This window comes from Arvicola amphibius, chromosome 11, assembly GCF_903992535.2.
Source record: "Arvicola amphibius chromosome 11, mArvAmp1.2, whole genome shotgun sequence".
NCBI classification, from domain to species: domain Eukaryota; kingdom Metazoa; phylum Chordata; class Mammalia; order Rodentia; family Cricetidae; genus Arvicola; species Arvicola amphibius.
Genome location: NC_052057.2, coordinates 89821439 through 89840477, shown reverse-complemented (window position 1 = coordinate 89840477; position 19039 = coordinate 89821439). Strand labels below are relative to the sequence as shown.

General features: G+C 39.7%; 1 protein-coding gene across 5 annotated transcripts in view; it reads left to right on the top strand.

Moving 5' to 3' along the window:
* The window catches only part of Znf292 (zinc finger protein 292), an 81476-nt gene extending 64677 nt beyond the window's left edge, over positions 1-16799 (top strand). For all 5 annotated transcript variants that reach the window (XM_038347224.1, XM_038347223.1, XM_038347226.2 and 2 more), the window contains 2 exons: positions 2173-2314; positions 7936-16799. In XM_038347224.1, the coding sequence (XP_038203152.1) occupies positions 2173-2314; positions 7936-14985 (7192 nt within the window). In that variant the 3' untranslated portion in view covers positions 14986-16799. The remainder of the gene's footprint in view (positions 1-2172; positions 2315-7935) is intronic.
* Positions 16800-19039: the final 2240 nt, after the last annotated feature.

The following is a 19039-nucleotide window of genomic DNA, read 5'->3' as shown; positions in this document are numbered from 1 at the left end:
TTTTACCAACCTCAGATTCAAATACATTTTTATCTGCATATTGTTTCTTTTGAGTGACTTAGCACTAATACATGGAACTGTTTATTTACTTTATAGCTGTCGAGGTCGTTGCTCTTTGCCGAGTTCTTTGTTGTTCTCTTTTAGTGCATGCTTCCTGGTCTGGAACAATCCCAGAACTTGTTACAACATCCCTTTGGGAGGCTGAAGCTTATATTGGCTTCTGTTAACTTAAAAAATACTTGATTCCAGCCTTAGATTGGTGTTATCTGAGTCTAACTATTGTTTATACTCAGTGGCATTATTAGTCTTTAAAGAAAATTTGCCTTATAGCATTCTAGCATTTAAGAATATTTGCTAGGGAGTACATGTGTGTGGATGAATATAGAATAGGCAAGGTAAATAAATGGCTATATAATCAAGTACAGTCAAGTTCTTAGTTACTAGGCTTTCCTAAGCAGTTGATTCTTGTTGTGAATAGAAATTAAATCTTTAATACAGCAGAGCTTGCTCTAAAAGTCCATGGATGACTACAGTGTATTTATCAAAGATAAGCACATTTTGGGAGTGTAAGATAATATGAAAGTCAGTGACAACTAGGGAATCATTGTGAGATTGGTTTAAGAAGACATCAAAGTGAATTTTTTAATGATACACAGATGCAATCTGTTATCAGTTCTGAAGGTCAACATGAAGACCTTCATGTTTAAAAAATAGTTTGAGGGCTGGAGAGATAGCTCAGAAGTTAAGAGCATTGCCTGCTCTTCCAAAGGTCCTGAGTTCAATTCCCAGCAACCACATGGTGGCTCACAACCATCTGTAATGGGGTCTGGTGCCCTCCTCTGGCCTGCAGGCATACACACAGACAGAATATTGTATACATAATAAATAAATAAGTAAATAAATATTTTAAAAAAAATAGTTTGAAATGCATACTTGGGAATTGTTTGGAAAACACATAGAGAGAACAACATACCAGGAAGAAAGTAGAATTGCAGAGCTTAGAGAAACACTGGAGGTTATGTATATGGCATGAGGTGATAGAAATGTAAAAGAAATATAGTTATCAGTTTCAACTATAATAAAAAGTTAAGGAGGGCCTTTGGGTCAGTGGTGACAATGTATTCCAGTAGAAAGATGGTGAAATGGGAATAATTGCAGACACCATTTTTATGCACAGTCACCCATTACTTAGAGAGAGGATGCATCCTAAGTAAGTGGTTTTGAGCCGGCGGCAGTGGTGCACCGCACTAAGATGAATGATGTTACAGATCAGTTAAGCTGTATGTGGTCTACAGTTAACTGAAACGTGTTACAGAATTCACAACTCTACTAAGGTTCAGATTTTACAAGAGTCAAAATAGGGGAGACTTAAAAAAAACAGGAAAGGTGAATGTGGCCAAATTTACAGGCAGATCTTGAGGTCCTCAATAGACGTTAGTGAGCAGGGAAGAGGACAGAGTTTTAAGGAGCTGGAAACTGAGGACAGCATTAGCAGAGGCTGGTGTTGAGAACAATTGCTGAAAATGTTAACACTCAGGGAAGTAAATGAAGGATAGAAGAGGATACAGCAAGCGTATTTATCATTTTATTTTCTGTTATTACATTTAGATAAGCTTAAATTTTAATTTCGTTTTTAAATTTTCTTTTTATTTAACCTTTATGGCACAAACGCATGTTTTCCTTCTGGGATCTTTGTCATCGCTGGTTCTTCCGTTCATTCTTCTGGGTACATTTTAATTTAGAAGATCCGTGATTTATGGGGTGATGGTGTAAGCAGTGAGGTATACCACTAATCCTAGATATTTTATGTTCTAAATCCTTGTTAGGGATTATGCGCACTTCATATTTTTATATTGTGTAGTTAAATGTCCAAGTGTGACTCAAAGGTTCTCATGATAGAACCTTTTTAAGTATGAGGTGTTTTTGTACTAAAAGAGTACTACTTTGAGACCAAAAAAATACTATCAATAAAGTAAACTGCATCTGATTTTTTTTTTTTTTTTTTTTTTTTTTTTTTTTTTTTTTTGGTCTTCAGAAATTCAGGGTGTAGACTTACCTATACTTAGGCATACAAAGTAAGTTTTAATATCAAATGTAATGGCTGGACTGACATTCTCCATGATTATTGCGTTAACTCCTTCTGCTTATTTTTTAAACTTTTGTTTTTTTAAGGGAACTCACCCTGTTCTGGAGTAAACTACAGCAGAGGGTAGAACCATCAATTCAAGTGTACCTTGAGAGGTGTCGTCAGCTATCCATGTTAACGAAGACTGTGTATCACATTTTCTTCCTGATTAAAGTCATTAATTCAGAGGTAAGAATAATCAAGGTATCATCTCTTAATTAATTAATTAATTAATTTAAAGAATAGTAGCAATTCATTTTTTAAAGATTTATTTATTATGTATACAATATTCTGGCTGTGTGTATGCCTGCCGGCCAGAAGAGAACACCAGACCCTATTAGAGATGGTTGTGAGCCATCATATGGTTCCTGGGAATTGAACTCAGCACCTTTGGAAGAGCAGGCAATGCTCTTAACCTCTGAGCCATCTCTCCAGCCCTCATCCCTTAATTTAAATTGTATAAATTATCTTTAATAAGATCTTAATGTAGTGATCTTTTGTTTATGTTTTAACAAATAAAGCTTGCATGAAGATCGGCATGCAGAGCTAAGCCACTAGAGGCCAGAGAGTGGTGGCACAGACCTTTAATCCCTGCACAGAGGCGGAGGGATCTCTGTTAGTTCAAGGCTACCCTGGGCTACACGAGATTGAATCTATCTAAAAGAAAAACAGAGCTCACACAAAAGTCATCCCAGCAATTAGGACCACACACCTTTAATCCCAGCTCTAGGGAGTTGGAGACAGGAGTGATATGGCTGGGTGAAGAGAGGACTATAAGGTAGAAGGAGACAAGCTCAGTGTAGCCTGAGGTTTGGTGGAGACAGAGTCTGGGGATGCAGTCTGAGGACAGGATCGCCCCTTTGATCTGAGCATTGATAGAGGCAAAAGAACACTCTAGTGGCTGGTTTCTCTGCTCTCTGATCTTCAACGTTAGCCCCTATATCTGACTCTGTGTTTTTGTTATTAATACCAGTTAGAATTTGTGCTACATCTTAACTTTGTTATTTTGACACTTCCTTCAGTGATTTTTTTTTTTTTAAGTTTCATTTTAGTGCTTTGGGCCTTTATTTTTCTTATGAATCCTTTGAAATATTTGATCCAGAGAATCTTGAAATGCTAGTCTCTAGCCTCAGCTCAGGTTCAGGTCCTGAGGCAGAGGAGGGCCATGGCGCAAGGAGAACTTCTGAGCACTAATTGGATTGCACTCAGGTAGTCCCGGATATCTCAGGCTCTCTTTATTTACACTTAAAAAGAGTCTTTCTTACGAGGGTTACACTCTGATCTTCAGGCAATCTTTATTTGATAGATCATAAAGTATCACTATAAGCACACGAATGAATGGATGAAAATTTATCTAGTAGTATGAATAAATCTATAAAGACACAATAATAAGGCATGAATAACACTTTGCCTTTGCTGTGAAGAGACACCAAGACCACAGCAACTTTTTGTTTTCCCTCAAAAATTATTTATTTATTTAATGTACACTGGTGTTTTGCCAGTATATACTCTGTATGATGGTGTTGGATATACCCTGAAACTGGAGTTACAGATAGCTGTGAGCTGTCATGTGGGTGCTGGGAATTGAACTAAGGATTCTGGAAGAGCAGCCAGTTCTCTTAACTGATGAGTCCCTGACCACAGCAACTGAAAAAACATTTAGTTGGGCCTATCTTACAGTTCACAGGTTTAGTCCATCGTCATGATAGGGCTTGGCTGCATGCAGTCAGACATGGTGCTTGAGAAGTAGCTGAGAGTCCTCCATCTTGAGGCAACAGGAAGTAGTCTGAGACACTAGCTGGTATCTTGAGCATATATGAGACTCTAAGCCAACCCCCTCAGTTACACACCTCTTCCAACAAAGCAACACCTACTACAACAAAGCCTAGTAGTACCACTGCCATTGAGCTCATGGGGGCCAATGCTCTCAAAATACCATACTATTTGACGATGATACTATTTAAATGACCAAATTCAAAACAAGTCAGAACTTTTGGAAATGCAGAAACCCAGCAAATACAAATGTAAAAACATCCTAGGCAGAGTGCAGAGGTGAGCAAGTGAAGAACCTGGTGAGCAGATGCACATTTGAGCCCACACACTTAGCAGAGATCAGAGTCTTGTCGCTGAGCTCGACTCCTAGCTTGATTTCTTAGGGTAACCTATAGGAATTCAGCTCTTTTCTGGTTAAAGTATACAGAGGACATCTCCCACTGGTGTTATCATTGCATAGATCCCAAAAAATTCAGCACGACAATGGGTTATTTTAACTGTGTACAAATTTTTTTGAAAGGTGAAATAAAAAATAAAGCCCATTACTTAAAAAAAAGTCTTTATTGCCAGTTTTAGGTCAGTAAGTCTTAAATATATTTTTATATTTATTTTGTCCTGAAATAATTTTTTTCAGTAGTGAAAACTAATCATATCTTTTTACTTACCAGCTCTTCATCTCTATGCCATCCTTTCTAAACTCACCTTCATATTTCATTTTATATGATATGGTACCACAGTCAAAAATAAACTGAAACAGGGCGATAAGTTTCCTAGGATATTAGTGTAGTGTTTTTTTTTTTTTTTTTTTTTTTTTTTTTTTTTTTTTTTGGTTTTTCGAGACGGGGTTTCCCTGTAGTTTCTAGAGCCTGTCCTGGAACTAGCTCTTGTAGACCAGGCTGGCCTCGAACTCAGAGATCCGCCTGCCTCTGCCTCCCGAGTGCTGGGATTAAAGGCGTGCGCCACCACCGCCTGGCATTAGTGTAGTTTTAATAGTCATCTTGTGTTACTACTTAACATCTCACTTAGTCTGCAGTGTGGCAGAGCAGAAGGAACTGGGAACCAGAAGTCAGGTTACCTAGGTATCTGCCTCACCTTACTACTGACTACCTTGATCATCTTAACCACTCTGCGGTTCATGTCCCAATTAAAGGGATAGTGCAAAAGGACTGTCCACCTTGTCCTTTCTCCTTCCATGTTAGTCCTCATGCTGGGAAAAGTTGGACTAGAGCTTCTCTCTGATAGATGACTGCCATATTTGTGTGCCCAGTGGTTTGTCCTTCATAGTTAGTTATATGACATAGATAGTAGAGTGCTCTCATGTCTTAAACAGTTTTGTTGGTAGTGTGTTTTGATTCATTGAGACAGGATCTCACATAGACCAGTTTGGCCTGGGTCTTGATATACAGGAGCTCTGGATCATCCTGTCTCTACCTCCCAAGTATTTGGATTGGAGATGTACTCCATATCCAGAAGCGTAGTTTCATGAATCTTTATTCTTGTGATGTAGTTTTTCTCATATTCTTCATATAGACTTGCGTATTATAGCCCTGCCCTTAAAGATCTCATGATCTGTTGATGGAGGGTGATACAGAAATAATTGCAGTGTACACTACAGACCTTGCTGCTGCAGTGTTATGTTGAGACTTCTAGTACATTGATAACTAGTGGCTTATAAAGCAGCTACTACGTGAACAACACCAGGGAGTTGTCAACCCACTATCTGTGCTAATACTCAGGTAGTCTAAACTGAGGGAGGGAAGACAGACAGTTCATACTCACAGGAAAAGCATAAGAGGTGTCAAGGCAAATAAGAGAATGGAATATTTGAGAAACTATGAATAGCTGCTTATTTAGGGTTTCTGTGGCTGCGGGAAAATGCCATTACAATAGCAGCTTAGATAGGAAAAGGTTTATTTGGTTTATACTTGCTTATCACTGCCATCATAGGAAGGCAGGGCAGGAACCTGAAGGCAGGAACTTAAGCAGATGTCATGGAGGAGTGTTGCTGACTTGCTTTGTTCAACCTGCTCTTAGAGCTTGCAGAACCACAAGCTCCGGAGTGACAGTTCCAGAAATGAGTTGGGCCCTCCCATATCAATCATCAATCATGAAAATGTCTAACAAGCTTGGTCATGGGCTGATTGGCTAGGGTTATTTTCTTAATTGAGGTTCTTTTTTCCAAAATGATCCTAGCTTGTATCAAATTGATATAAAACTAGCCAGCACACTAGCCTGCCTAGCTTGCCTGAACTATAAGATGTTTGGTTAGTGGGTGTAGCACTAATAATAAAAACCCAGAGTCAGATATTGGGGTTCAACCCCCCAAAAAAAACTGAAAAGAAAGGCGCCAAGCCACTAGTGAAGTCTTACCTCTACCAAGGCTAAGCGACCACAAACTAAGCAACCAGGCTCTCCTCTCATTTTATATTCCCTGTAGTGCTTGGATTAAGGGTGTATGACTCCCCAGTACTGGGGATTAAAGGTGTAGGCCACCACCACCTGGATTTATTTCTGCATTTATCTTGTGTAGCCCATAGTGGCCTTGAACTCACAGAGATCCACCCGACTCTCCCAAATCCTAGGATTAAAGGTGTGTATCAACCTTTGCCTAACCTCTAGTGGTATTTGCTTTGCCTCTGGTCTTCAGGCAAGATTTATTTATCAAAATACAAATAATATACCAGAACAATCAGGAAAGATAAATAAGGCCAGAACAGATAAAAGCAGAGGCCAAATTATGAGAACCTTTTTTGTATTCGTGGTAGGCTTAAATTTGTTATGAAATACACAGGTTAGCCATTTAAAGAATTTAAACCTGGCTAAACTAAGGCATGTTCACTGTGGATGGGTAAGGAAGTGCTGAATGGAATCTCACATGGTGCTCTAATGTCAACGTGAAAGTTAGGTGGTTATGTCTGAGATGCATGGCAGACAGAGAGGAGAGGGGAAGAGGGGAAAGGCTGCTAAAGGAATCATCGAAACAAACAAGCACCCTGCCTCTGTTGGAACCTTGCAGGTACTGTTGAGTTTAAAGAGACAAATCTAAAATTGTCTTCTACATTGTATACTTCTTAGGTTTATACTCCTAAGACTTCAAAATTCAGGTTGTACTGCCGGTACTCACCAATATTCAGATTTAAGAGGATTTTAAAGAATTAATCACTCACTTAATTTCATTTTATTATATGAAATGCTTGCGAATTCAAACTCAATGTTTTAAAATATACCTGTTATGTAACCAGTTTATGATTTGAGTGTTGCCTGTTGCTTAGTTTTCCAGTATACACAATGAAAACACTTAAGTTTGGTAAGATTCTTTCTCTGTGTGTGGCATTATTTGTATAGATTTTAAACATAGCTGCAACATAAAAATACTTTTAAAACAAGCCAGTTGCTTTGCTAGGTGTCTCGGTGAACAAATGCAGTCTCATTGTTTGTAAATCTGATCTTGAAGGATCATGAAGTCAGACCAAGCCTGGGCTAAACCTCTGGATGGTGGTATTTTACGCCTTTAATCCCAGCACTTTGGAGGCAGAGGCAGGTGGATCTTTCTGACTTCGAGGCCAGCCTGGTCTACAGGACAGTCAGGGCTACACAGAGGGACCTTGTCTCAAAAAAAATTAAAAAATCAAACAAAACCATTTGTGGTTAGTGGGTTAAAACGAGTCCTTGCTCAGCAGTGCGCACCCATCAGAGGTATCGCCAGGATTCTTCTCTGCAGTAGCTTTAGCTGTACACTGTCTTTTGTTTAGAGACAGAGCTGACACTCACACGTTAGAAAAGTCATTTCCTCAAGAGAAACTCTTTTATCGTACATTTTTCGACTCTGCATCCTTTTTAAAATTTATTCCCTCCCTCATCGTCTTGTTAGTTCTCTAAATATCACAAGCCTATTCTAGAATTTTCATTGTCTCTCCAGCCCTTTGACTTACTGTATAAAGGGGATCTGAAAAGTCAAAAAAGTGAAATAATTCCCATGTTTGCCTATATCAGATGAATCTGTGATTAACCTTTTCTGGTTTTTGTTTGTTTCACAGACTGAAGGGGCTGGACTTGCTACTTGCATAGAATTATGTGTGAAAGCTCTTCGCTTGGAATCTACAGAAAATACTGAAGTGAAAATATCAGTTTGCAAGACCATTTCCTGTTTGTTGCCTGATGATCTGGAAGTGAAACGTGCTTGTCAACTGAGTGAATTTCTTATTGAGCCTACTGTAGATGCATATTATGCTGTGGAGATGTTATACAACCAGCCAGACCAGAAATATGATGAAGAGAATCTTCCTATACCAAATTCTCTACGCTGTGAGCTCTTACTTGTTTTGAAAACTCAGTGGCCCTTTGATCCAGAATTTTGGGATTGGAAAACCTTAAAACGACAGTGTCTTGCACTAATGGGAGAAGAGGCATCTATTGTGTCTTCAATTGATGAACTCAATGACTGTGAAGTGTATGAAAAAGTAGATTACCAGGATGAAAGCAGAGAAGCATCTGTGAATGGGGTTTCTTGTGGGCTTGGCACCAATTCTGGCCTCCTGATGGATACTGGTGATGATAAGCAAAAGAAGGACATAAAAGAATTGAAGGACAGGGGGTTCATATCTGCTAGGTTTAGGAATTGGCAAGCCTACATGCAGTATTGTGTGCTATGTGACAAAGAATTCCTTGGACACAGAATAGTGCGGCATGCTCAAAAACATTACAAAGATGGGATTTACAGCTGTCCCATATGCGCAAAGAATTTTAATTCTAAAGAAACTTTTGTCCCTCATGTCACACTGCATGTTAAACAGTCTAGTAAAGAGAGACTAGCAGCTATGAAGCCATTAAGAAGATTGGGAAGACCTCCTAAGATAACAGCCACCCATGAAAGTCAAAAGGCTAACACTAATAATGTGGCCAAACAGGAACAACGGCCCATAAAAAAGAATAGTCTCTATTCAACAGATTTCATAGTCTTTAATGACAATGATGGTTCAGACGATGAGAACGATGACAAAGATAAATCATATGAGCCAGAGGCGATCCCTGTCCAGAAACCAGTACCCGTTAATGAATTTAATTGCCCTGTGACTTTTTGTAAAAAGGGCTTTAAGTACTTCAAAAATTTAATTGCTCATGTAAAAGGTCATAAGGATAATGAAGATGCCAAACGCTTTCTTGAAATGCAAAGCAAAAAGGTCATTTGCCAGTACTGTAGACGGCATTTTGTGAGTGTCACTCATCTCAATGATCATTTACAAATGCACTGTGGCAGTAAGCCGTACATCTGTATACAGATGAAGTGTAAGGCTGGCTTTAATAGCTATGCAGAGCTGTTGGCCCACCGAAAGGAACATCAAGTCTTTAGAGCCAAGTGCTTATTTCCCAAATGTGGCAGAGTTTTTTCCCAAGCTTACTTACTATATGACCACGAGGCACAGCACTATAATACCTACACGTGTAAGGTCACGGGCTGTGGCAAAGTCTACCGCTCTCAGAGTGAGATGGAGAAACACGTGGATGATCACAGTGCTCCTGGAAGCGTGCTGCCTTCTCAAGAGAGTCGGAACTCAGTAGGGAGCACTGGGGAAGACAGAGCAGTGCTTCCTTCAGAGAAGAATAGCACTGAAAAGAGCTCAGGAGCAGGAGGAGGTGATGGCTGGGATAAAAGCCAGGCGGGCCAGCTCTCTGTCTCTGACCTCAGGCAAGCTAACATACCATTGTCAAATGGTCTGGAAAACCCTGATAACACTGCTGTTCTTCAGACCAATGAAGTGGCTGTGTCCATCAAGGTGTCCCTTAACCATGGCACCGAGGGTGACTTTGGCAGGCAAGAAAACCTAACCGTGGTAGGCATTGGTGAGCCAATGGTGACAGATTTGCGTAAACCAGGTGAAGGTGCTGCTGTTGGTTTGTGTCATCCACGTCTCCAAGAGAAGAAACAGCATGAGCACCTAAGTGAAGCCCAGATGGCTCACAATTCTTTAGCAAATTCCGAATCGCTGAAGATGGGAAACCTTAACCCACAGAACTTAGAAAGACAGGTGAACACGCTGATGACCTTCTCTATACAGAGTCAGGCAGGACTGCTGGACAGTGCACAGACTTCCAAGTTTGAATGTGGAGGTGATGGGAAGACATCACCCAGCCTTTATGATTTACCTCTGAAGACACTGGAAAGCATTGCATTTGTCCCATCGCAGGTCAGCCTGAGCAGTTCTCTGGGAGCTCCCTCAGTACCTCCAAAAGCTCCAGCTCAGAAATTCAGCTGCCAGGTTGAGGGGTGCACACGAACATATAACTCTTCCCAGAGTATTGGGAAACACATGAAAACAGCACACCCTGACCAATATGCTGCTTTTAAAATGCAGCGCAAAACTAAAAAAGGTCAGACATCTAACAACTTAAATACACCAAATCATGGAAAGTGTGTTTATTTTTTGCCATCCCAAGTGAGCAGCTCTAATCATGCTTTTTTTACACCACAGACCAAAGCCAATGGGAATCCTGCCTGTTCAGCCCAGTTGCAGCATGTCTCGCCTTCCATTTTTCCAGCTCATTTAGCAAATGTATCAACTCCATTGTTACCCTCAGTGGAAAGTGTCCTAAGTCCAAACCTATCTTCTCAGGATAAGCATGGACAAGATGGTGTATTGTGTTCACAAATGGAAAATTTGTCTAGTACTACCTTGCCAGCACAAATGGAAGATCTAACCAAAACAGTTCTGCCTTTGAACATTGACAGCGGCTCAGATCCTTTCCTTCCTTTACCCACAGAAAACAGCTCTCTCTTCCCTTCACCAGCAAATAGTGAGAATAATTCTGTTTTTTCCCAGCTGGAAAATAGTACAAATCACTATCCCTCGCAGACGGAAGGAGACATGGGTTCCTCCTTTCTAAAAGGAGGCAGTAGTGAGAATGGGGTTTTTCCTTCCCAAGCGAGTGTTTCGGATGACAGCAGCAGTGCCGGTGCACAGCAGTCCGCATCTAAGAAGGTGAAGAAGGACCGTGGTCGAGGCCCAAATGGGAAGGAAAGAAAACCCAAGCACAACAAAAGGGCTAAGTGGCCTGCAATTATCAGAGATGGGAAATTTATCTGTAGCAGGTGTTACAGGGCTTTCACGAACCCTAGGTCCCTAGGTGGACACCTGTCCAAACGGGACTACTGCAAACCACTGGATGGAGCAGAAATTGCACAGGAACTTTTACAGAACAACAGCCAGCCTTCCCTTCTGGCCAGCATGATTCTCTCTACAAGTGCAGTAAATATGCAACAGGCACACCAATCTACCTTTAATCCAGAAGCCTGTTTTAAAGATCCATCCTTCCTGCAACTTCTTTCTGTGGAAAATCGTTCATCATTTTTACCAAGTGCATTTCCTAGATGTGATGTGAGTAACTTTAATACCAGTGTTAGTCAGGAAGGCAGTGAAATTATTAAGCAGGCTTTAGAAACTGCTGGCATTCCCAGCACTTTTGAGAGTGCTGAAATGCTTTCTCAGGTTGTTCCTATAGGCAGTGTCACGGATGGAACACAAGGAAGTTCAACAGGGATGCCAGGCACAACTGTGACACCCTTGTTACAGACTGTTTGCCACCCAGACAGTTCACCAACTGACCAGAATAGAACACCAAATTCCAAAACTTCCCCCATCAAGGAGTGTAACAACTTGCCTATCTTTCCCACAAATGATTCACTGCTAAAGACCATTGAAAATGGTTTGTGCGCTGATTCATTCACTAGTTCTACTGAGCCATTGCAAAATTTTACCAGCAATAGCACACATATTCCTCAAAGTGGGCCTCAAAATTCAAGATCCAGTCCTTTGAATAAAAAAGGAAACAGTGCATCTAAGAGAAGAAAAAAGGCTGCTCCTCCAGTCATTGTACCCAGTGCGACCCAGAATGCGGCATCAACAGTGGGACTCACAGCAGAGAACCTTAAGGTTCCAAATACCAATATTTGTTCAGAAATAATTCCAAATTGTCAACCTCGGGTTTTGGTGGAAAATCTCACACAGAAATTAAATAACATTGACAATCATTTGTTTATAACTGATGTAAAAGAGAACTTTAAAGCCAGTCTTGAACCACACACAGCGTTAACCCCTTTAACATTAAAAACAGAAAATGGTGATTCCCGAATGATGGCTTTGAGTTCATGTACATCGGTGGATTGTGATTTGCAGGTTTCTGAAGACAATGTTATACAGAACTTTGAAAAGACTCTTGAAATTATTAAAACTGCTATGAATTCTCAAATACTTGAGGTAAAAAGTGGATCTCAGGGTACTGGTGAGACACCACAGGATGCTCAGATAAATTACAGCATGCCGCTTCCTTCAGTAAGCCCTACCCAAGACAACAAGTTACCTGATTCTTCTCAGTGTTCCTCTTTCCTAACTGCAATGCCAACAAAAAGTAATGTTCCTCAATCTGAAGCATTACACAAGGAGGATCAAATACAGGACATTTTAGAAGGTTTGCAAAACTTAAAATTAGAAACTGACCTCTCCACTCCAGCTTCCCAGTGTATACTAATAAACACATCAGTAACACTGCCCCCTACACCTACTAAATCAACTCCTAATATTACAGTCCAGCCAGTTTCCGAAATGATACATATCCAGCTTAATGACAGAGTTAATAAGCCATTTGTGTGTCAAAACCAAGACTGTAACTACAGTGCCATGACAAAGGATGCCCTATTCAAACACTATGGTAAAATCCACCAGTATACTCAAGAAATGATTCTTGAGATTAAGAAGAATCAGTTAAAATTTGCTCCATTTAAATGTGTAGTACCTACATGTACCAAAACATTTACAAGAAATTCTAATCTCCGGGCACACTGTCAGTTGGTGCATCATTTTACAACAGAAGAAATGGTAAAGTTAAAAATAAAAAGACCATATGGAAGAAAATCTCAGAGTGAAAATTTGTCAGTGCCACAAATTACTCAAGTGAAAAAACAGCCACTCGTAGCAGAGGAGATAAAAACTGATTTACAGCCTGCAGTAGAGTTGGCAGCAGGCACAGATGATGCCCTTGGCAATGGAGCAGTAATCCCAGAAAAACAACTTCTAGAAAAAAAAAGTCCTGAGAAACCAGAAAGTTCTTCACAACTTCTCACAGTCTCTGTCGAACAATATAACACAAATCTCACAAACCTGAAAGCCAAAGGAAGGAAGAATAAAAGGCATAGAAAAGAAAAGGAAGAAAAAAAAGAGAAGAACCCAGTCTCCCAGTCCGTTGAGTTTCCAGCAAGATACAGTCCATATAGACCTTACTGCTGTGTTCACCAGGGATGCTTTGCTGCATTTACAATACAGCAAAACTTGATTCTTCATTACCAGGCTGTACATAAATCAAATCTTCCTACATTTTCTGCAGAGGTTGAAGAGGAAAGTGAAGCTGGCAGAGAAAGTGAAGAAACTGAAACTAAACAATCAATGAGAGAATTTCGCTGCCAGGTGAGTGACTGTTCTAGAATTTTCCAAGCAATCACTGGCCTGATACAGCACTACATGAAACTTCATGAGATGACCCCTGAGGAAATTGAAAGCATGACCGCTGCTGTGGATGTTGGCAAGTTTCCATGTGACCAGTTGGAGTGTAAATCTTTTTTTACAACATATCTGAGCTATGTTGTTCATCTTGAGGTAGACCATGGGATTGGAGCAAGGACAGGTAAATCAGAAGAAGACGGCATATACAAGTGTGACTGTGAAGGCTGTGACCGAATATATGCAACTCGGTCTAATCTCCTCCGACACATCTTTAATAAGCATAATGACAAACATAAGGCTCATCTGATTCGGCCAAGAAAATTAACTGGTCAGGAAAATATATCAAGTAAAGCAAACCAAGAAAAATCAAAGCCTAAACATCGGGTATCAAAACACAGCAGAAAAGAAGGAATAAGAATGGCTAAGACCAAGCGAAAGAAAAAAAGTAATTTTGAAAACAAGAGTGCAAAAGTTGTGCAGATTGAAGAAAATAAGCCTTATTCTCTAAAACGTGGAAAGCACGTATATTCCATAAAGGCTAGAAACGATGCCTTGTCAGAGTGTACAAGCAAATTTGTAACGCAGTACCCATGTATGATAAAGGGATGTACTTCTGTTGTTACAAGTGAAAGCAATATCATTAGACATTATAAGTGCCATAAATTGTCCAAAGCATTTACATCACAGCATCGCAATATTCTTATTGTATTCAAGCGGTATGGCAACCCACAAGGAAAGGAAGCTTCTCAGCAAGAGGATTGTAAAGATGATACAAAAGATCCTGATGCATTTGTGTTAGAGAAAAACGATAATTCAAAAGCATCTTCCATTTCACAAGAAGAAGGTATAAAAGGTGAGAAAGATGAAATGGATGAGCTAACAGAACTATTTATTACAAAATTAATAAATGAAGATAGGACAAATGTAGAAACTCAAGTTAATACAACTTTAAAGGTAAATAATGGTTTTCAGGAAAATAATTCCTGCCCATCAGAAAAACAAAAGGCAGGTAATCTCAAGAGAGTTAATAAAGAAAAAGGCATTGTGCAAAATAAGAAGAGAAAGGTTGATAAAACTGAGCCAGAATTACCACTGGAGGTAAATACACGGAAGGATGAAGAGACTGCTGTGGCTGTTCAAACCACGGAGGAGCATCCTGCCTCCTTTGACTGGAGCTCCTTCAAGCCAATGGGTTTTGAAGTGTCGTTTCTGAAGTTTCTGGAAGAGTCTGCAGTGAAGCAGAAGAAAAATACTGACAGAGACCATTCAAACAGTGGAAGTAAAAGAGGATCTCATTCAAATTCAAGAAGAAATGTGGATAAGACCACTGTGACTGGTGGGAATCCCACATGTTCTTGTAAAGAAAGTGAACTCTTTGTACGTTTTGCCAATCCCTCCAAGCTTCCGTGCAGTGAGAATGTAAAGATTGTTTTAGACAAGACTCTTAAAGATTGCACTGAGCTTGTCCTAAAACAGCTTCAGGAAATGAAACCTACTGTGAGCCTAAAAAAGCTTGAAGTGCTATCAAATGCTCCAGACAGGACTGTTTTGAGAGACGTCAGCATAGGTAGAGCCACGGGCAGAGGGCAGGACTGAGAGCTGACTCGTGTACTATAAATGCGTATCATTTGTAGTTTATTTTAACTAGAAAGCCATCAAGCATGCTGTAATTGTGAGCTTTTTAATTTGTTGACATAAATTAACCTAGCTTTAAAAAAATGAGAAAAAAAAAAAAGCCATGACACTTGTCATGTAGAACTTTATTTTATCCCTATGGGACTCGGGCAAAATCAATACTTCAGTTATTGTAAATAATTGAATGAAGCCTCAGATTTCTGTCACCCATTGTCTTTTCCATGCACTCTACTGATTATCTGTGGGGTTGGTGTCTTCTCAGCAGGTCACCACTCGTGTATAGCAGTACTCTTTATCTGTAGATAGCTTTTTTGTATATATTTATTATTGTAAATCATTTGCTGCCACCAGCAGTCTGTAAGTCTAAATAAGTAAATGATACATTTATATTTGCAATTTTAATTTTAACGAAGTGATCAAGTTTTTAAACTTTTATTGTTTTAAATTAAGAACTTTTGAACTAAAACTAGAAACTGCCATAGGTTTTTTTTTTTTTTTTTTAACATAAAGCATTTACAAGATGACGTCAAGCTGGTCCGCACTGTAGGCACATTGCAGCACTCGGCTTTGGGAACTTGCCGTCCTCCAATCCTGGGTGGCGTTCATGTGAAATCAGCAGATTCTTTAGTAGTTTCATAACGCTGCAGATTTTTTTCCTTTTTCCATTGCTTCTAATTGGGTAGTTATTTTGAGTCCATGAAATGTAATGGAAATGTGAATAAAGACTTTACTACATTGAAGATTTTCAACATTGGTATTTTAAAGTATCCTTTGTCAATGTGATAGAAACTAGTAGTGGAGCAGTGTAAATACTCAAGGTGGTGGTTTGTGAAGTAGCCCAGTATTGCCTTAAATAAAATCACATTTCAGTTCTTCTTTTGTATGTGATCTTATAAAGATTTTTTTCTTCCCATTTTCTGAGATTTATGGATGGTGTATAGCTTTAAACTGTATAAACCTTTGTGGAAAGAATTTTTTAGACATTTTATAAATTTTAAACTTGGTATCATCAAAGTGAACCCATCTTGTGTTTATAAAATGCAAGAATCCTTAACATTTATAGTTACATAGATGAGACACTTTCTATAAGGAAGTCATATGCTTTGATTTTACTATTTATAGGCATTGGGTTGTGCAGATTTGTCTGTATTTTTCACATTATCTAATGATACTATTTTCATTAGATTAGTCTTCATGAACAGTATTAGTCATGATTGATTTTTGATCGGTCCGTATCTAATTGTAGCGTAGCTTCATTCACCAGACCTGTGCTGCACGGTAGAAGTTGCTTCTGGAGCATGGACGGCCTCGGCGGAAGCACAGGTGGATTCGGTACTGGAAGCAAGCAGCCTTTGGATATTTACTTTCATTTCTGTTTGCTCTAATAGCATTGTTGTTTTGGTTTCTTTTGTTTGACATACCATAATGTCGTTCCATTCATGGTGTTAGCCTGAGCTGTGGTGTTGTGGTCACATGGATGTGTGTGTCCCTGTACAGCATCAGACTTGCAGGAAAGAGAAATCACTTCCCTGAAATTGCTGGGACTCTGAATAAGCAAGCGTGGTGAAGGAATGAACTTCATTTCTTTTGGAAATGTTAAAGGTTTTATTATGAAAACATAGTTTTATGTGGGGACCTAGTGAGTTCTGTCGAGTAGTTGGTTTCACCTTAAGTTTCTTTTCAGTATGCATAAAACTTGACACATTAAAATGTTACCATTTGGTAAGCCCACTGTTATTTATTAATGTTAAAATAAAGGTGGTTTTCATCATTGATTTATATATTTTTTAAACAACTGAATAATTTTTTTCTCCATGGGATGTTTCCATACAGTTTTCTTAGGAACACTGCTAACTCGGACGGAGTCTTAGCAAAACTCTGAGAGGATGTGGTAGCAGAGAGTTTCCGCCCTTGTTAGTCCTCACTGCAAGGTGAGAATGCTGGTGCAGAGCCATGCCCCACAAATGTAGCACTCAGAACTGCCTCAAATCCCAGAAAGGGGAGAGACGATATGGAAGGGAATACCTGTATAGTGGGCATTCTCTCCTCAGTAGAACATTGACCATAGACGTTCCCTCAGTCATTCTGCTGTATTTCCAGAGAAAAGGCTTGCCGATATTGAGTGGCTTTTATTTCTTTCTAGGTAGTGAATGTAAAGTAATTGTGAGAGTAAGCTTTAGTGTCAAGCATGAAGTGATCAAACGAGAATGAACCTACAGAATAGCATGCTGGGAAAGCTGATAAGGAATATAACGTCTCAGTATTAAATACCAAAATATTTTTTTCTCAATCTGCTCTTTTTAAATTCAAGACAGGGTTCCTCTGTGTAGCCCTGGCTGTCCTGGAATTCATTTTGTAGACTAGGCTAGGTTGAATTCAACAGATCCACTGGTCTCTGCCTCTGAATGCTGGGATTAAAGGTGTGCACCACCACACTGAGTTTCAGTATGTTCTTAAAATATCTTCTTCCTGCAACTTACATTTACCCAAGTTTTCATCATTAAAGACTGGAGGTTTTTTTTTCTTTTTATGAGTCCCAAGAATTTAATAGTACAGTTTAGAACTTTATTATTCAAAATAGCCCCCTTTCCCTTGTTAAACTTAACAGTTCTGGAAACTTTTTAGCAGTGTTAAATTCAGTTATGTTTTAAAAGGTAGTCATTGAGTGCATATAAGTTGAACAACTAATCAAGAACATATTTTAGACAATTGAAATTGTTCAGTAAATAGGCTGGGTAAATTGGAGATTCACAAGAAGGCATGTGCCTTGTTTAGAAAAATTGATGCAGACAGGAAATACAACATAGTGAGTTCAGAGAGAAACTAGTGTTTAGGAAGGTACTGGAAAGCATGTAGTCCAAGCCATCTCTGGGGTCATGGATTGTGAGTTGTGACCAGAGACGCTTTCCTGTGTGTTAGAGCCTCTGAAAGGAGAGTGGTCATTAGCATATTAGACTTTTTCAGGCTTAGCTGGTATGAAACGTGTCCCTCTGTGCTGATGTCAGGAACAGACTGAGTGCTACTGTCTTCGCTGTTGGTATATTGTTTATTCATGTGCACGAGTCCCTGAGCTCCATCCCTAGCATGGCCAAAAAGGAGGGGGCACTTTCTGTTAAGCTCAGAATTGATCTGGTGTGCACCATCTCAGCTGTATATAGGTGGTGATTTTTCTGATGGACTTGCTATTCTATTTTATTGGTCCATATGCAGTATTGGTTGTTAATGATTTGAATATTCTGTATTCAGTAACACTTACTGAATATTGACTAGGGCATTTTACCAAAATCCACTCCTGTCAAAACCCTTGCTAAGCTTTACTGTGTTCCACTCCTGCTCATTGGTATGACTGGTTCCTTGTCCTTCAGTTCTAAGCTCACATCTCCCCCTGCAGGTCATTCCACGGGACACAGAACTTTCAGCTAACATTTCCCATCATGTTTTCTTTTCCTAGGTTCATCCTTTCTTCTTCCTCTTCCTCTTCCTCTTCCTCTTCCTCTTCCTCCTCCTCCTCCTCCTCCTCTTACCCTCTCCTCCTCCTCCTCCTCCTCCTACCCTCTCCTCCTCTCCTTCTCCTCCTCCTCCTCCTCCTCCTCCTCCTCCTCCTTCCGTTTTTTCAAGACAGTATCTCTGTAGCTTTGGATCCTGTCCTTGAACTAGCTCTTGTAGAGTAGGTTGGCCTCGAATCCACCTGCCTCTGCCTCCCAAGTGCTGGGATTCAAGGTGTGCACCACCACCACCCAGCACCTAGGTTCTTTTTTAATAAAAATTTACAGGTGAGCCCTAGTACCTGGTTGGTGTTCATGTAAATAAAGGTAGGGAGAGAGGTTTATCCAATTAGAACCTCTTGGGTGCATAGGCCATTTCACACTTTGCATTTGCTACAAATTTAGGCTTACTCCCAACCCACGTAAAAATTACTCTTTTCCAGAACCACCTTCAGTATCCTTGCACACTTCCTTTGTGGTTTCATACCTGTTGGTTCTGTTTCTGCCATTATTCACTCACTCCTTTGAGA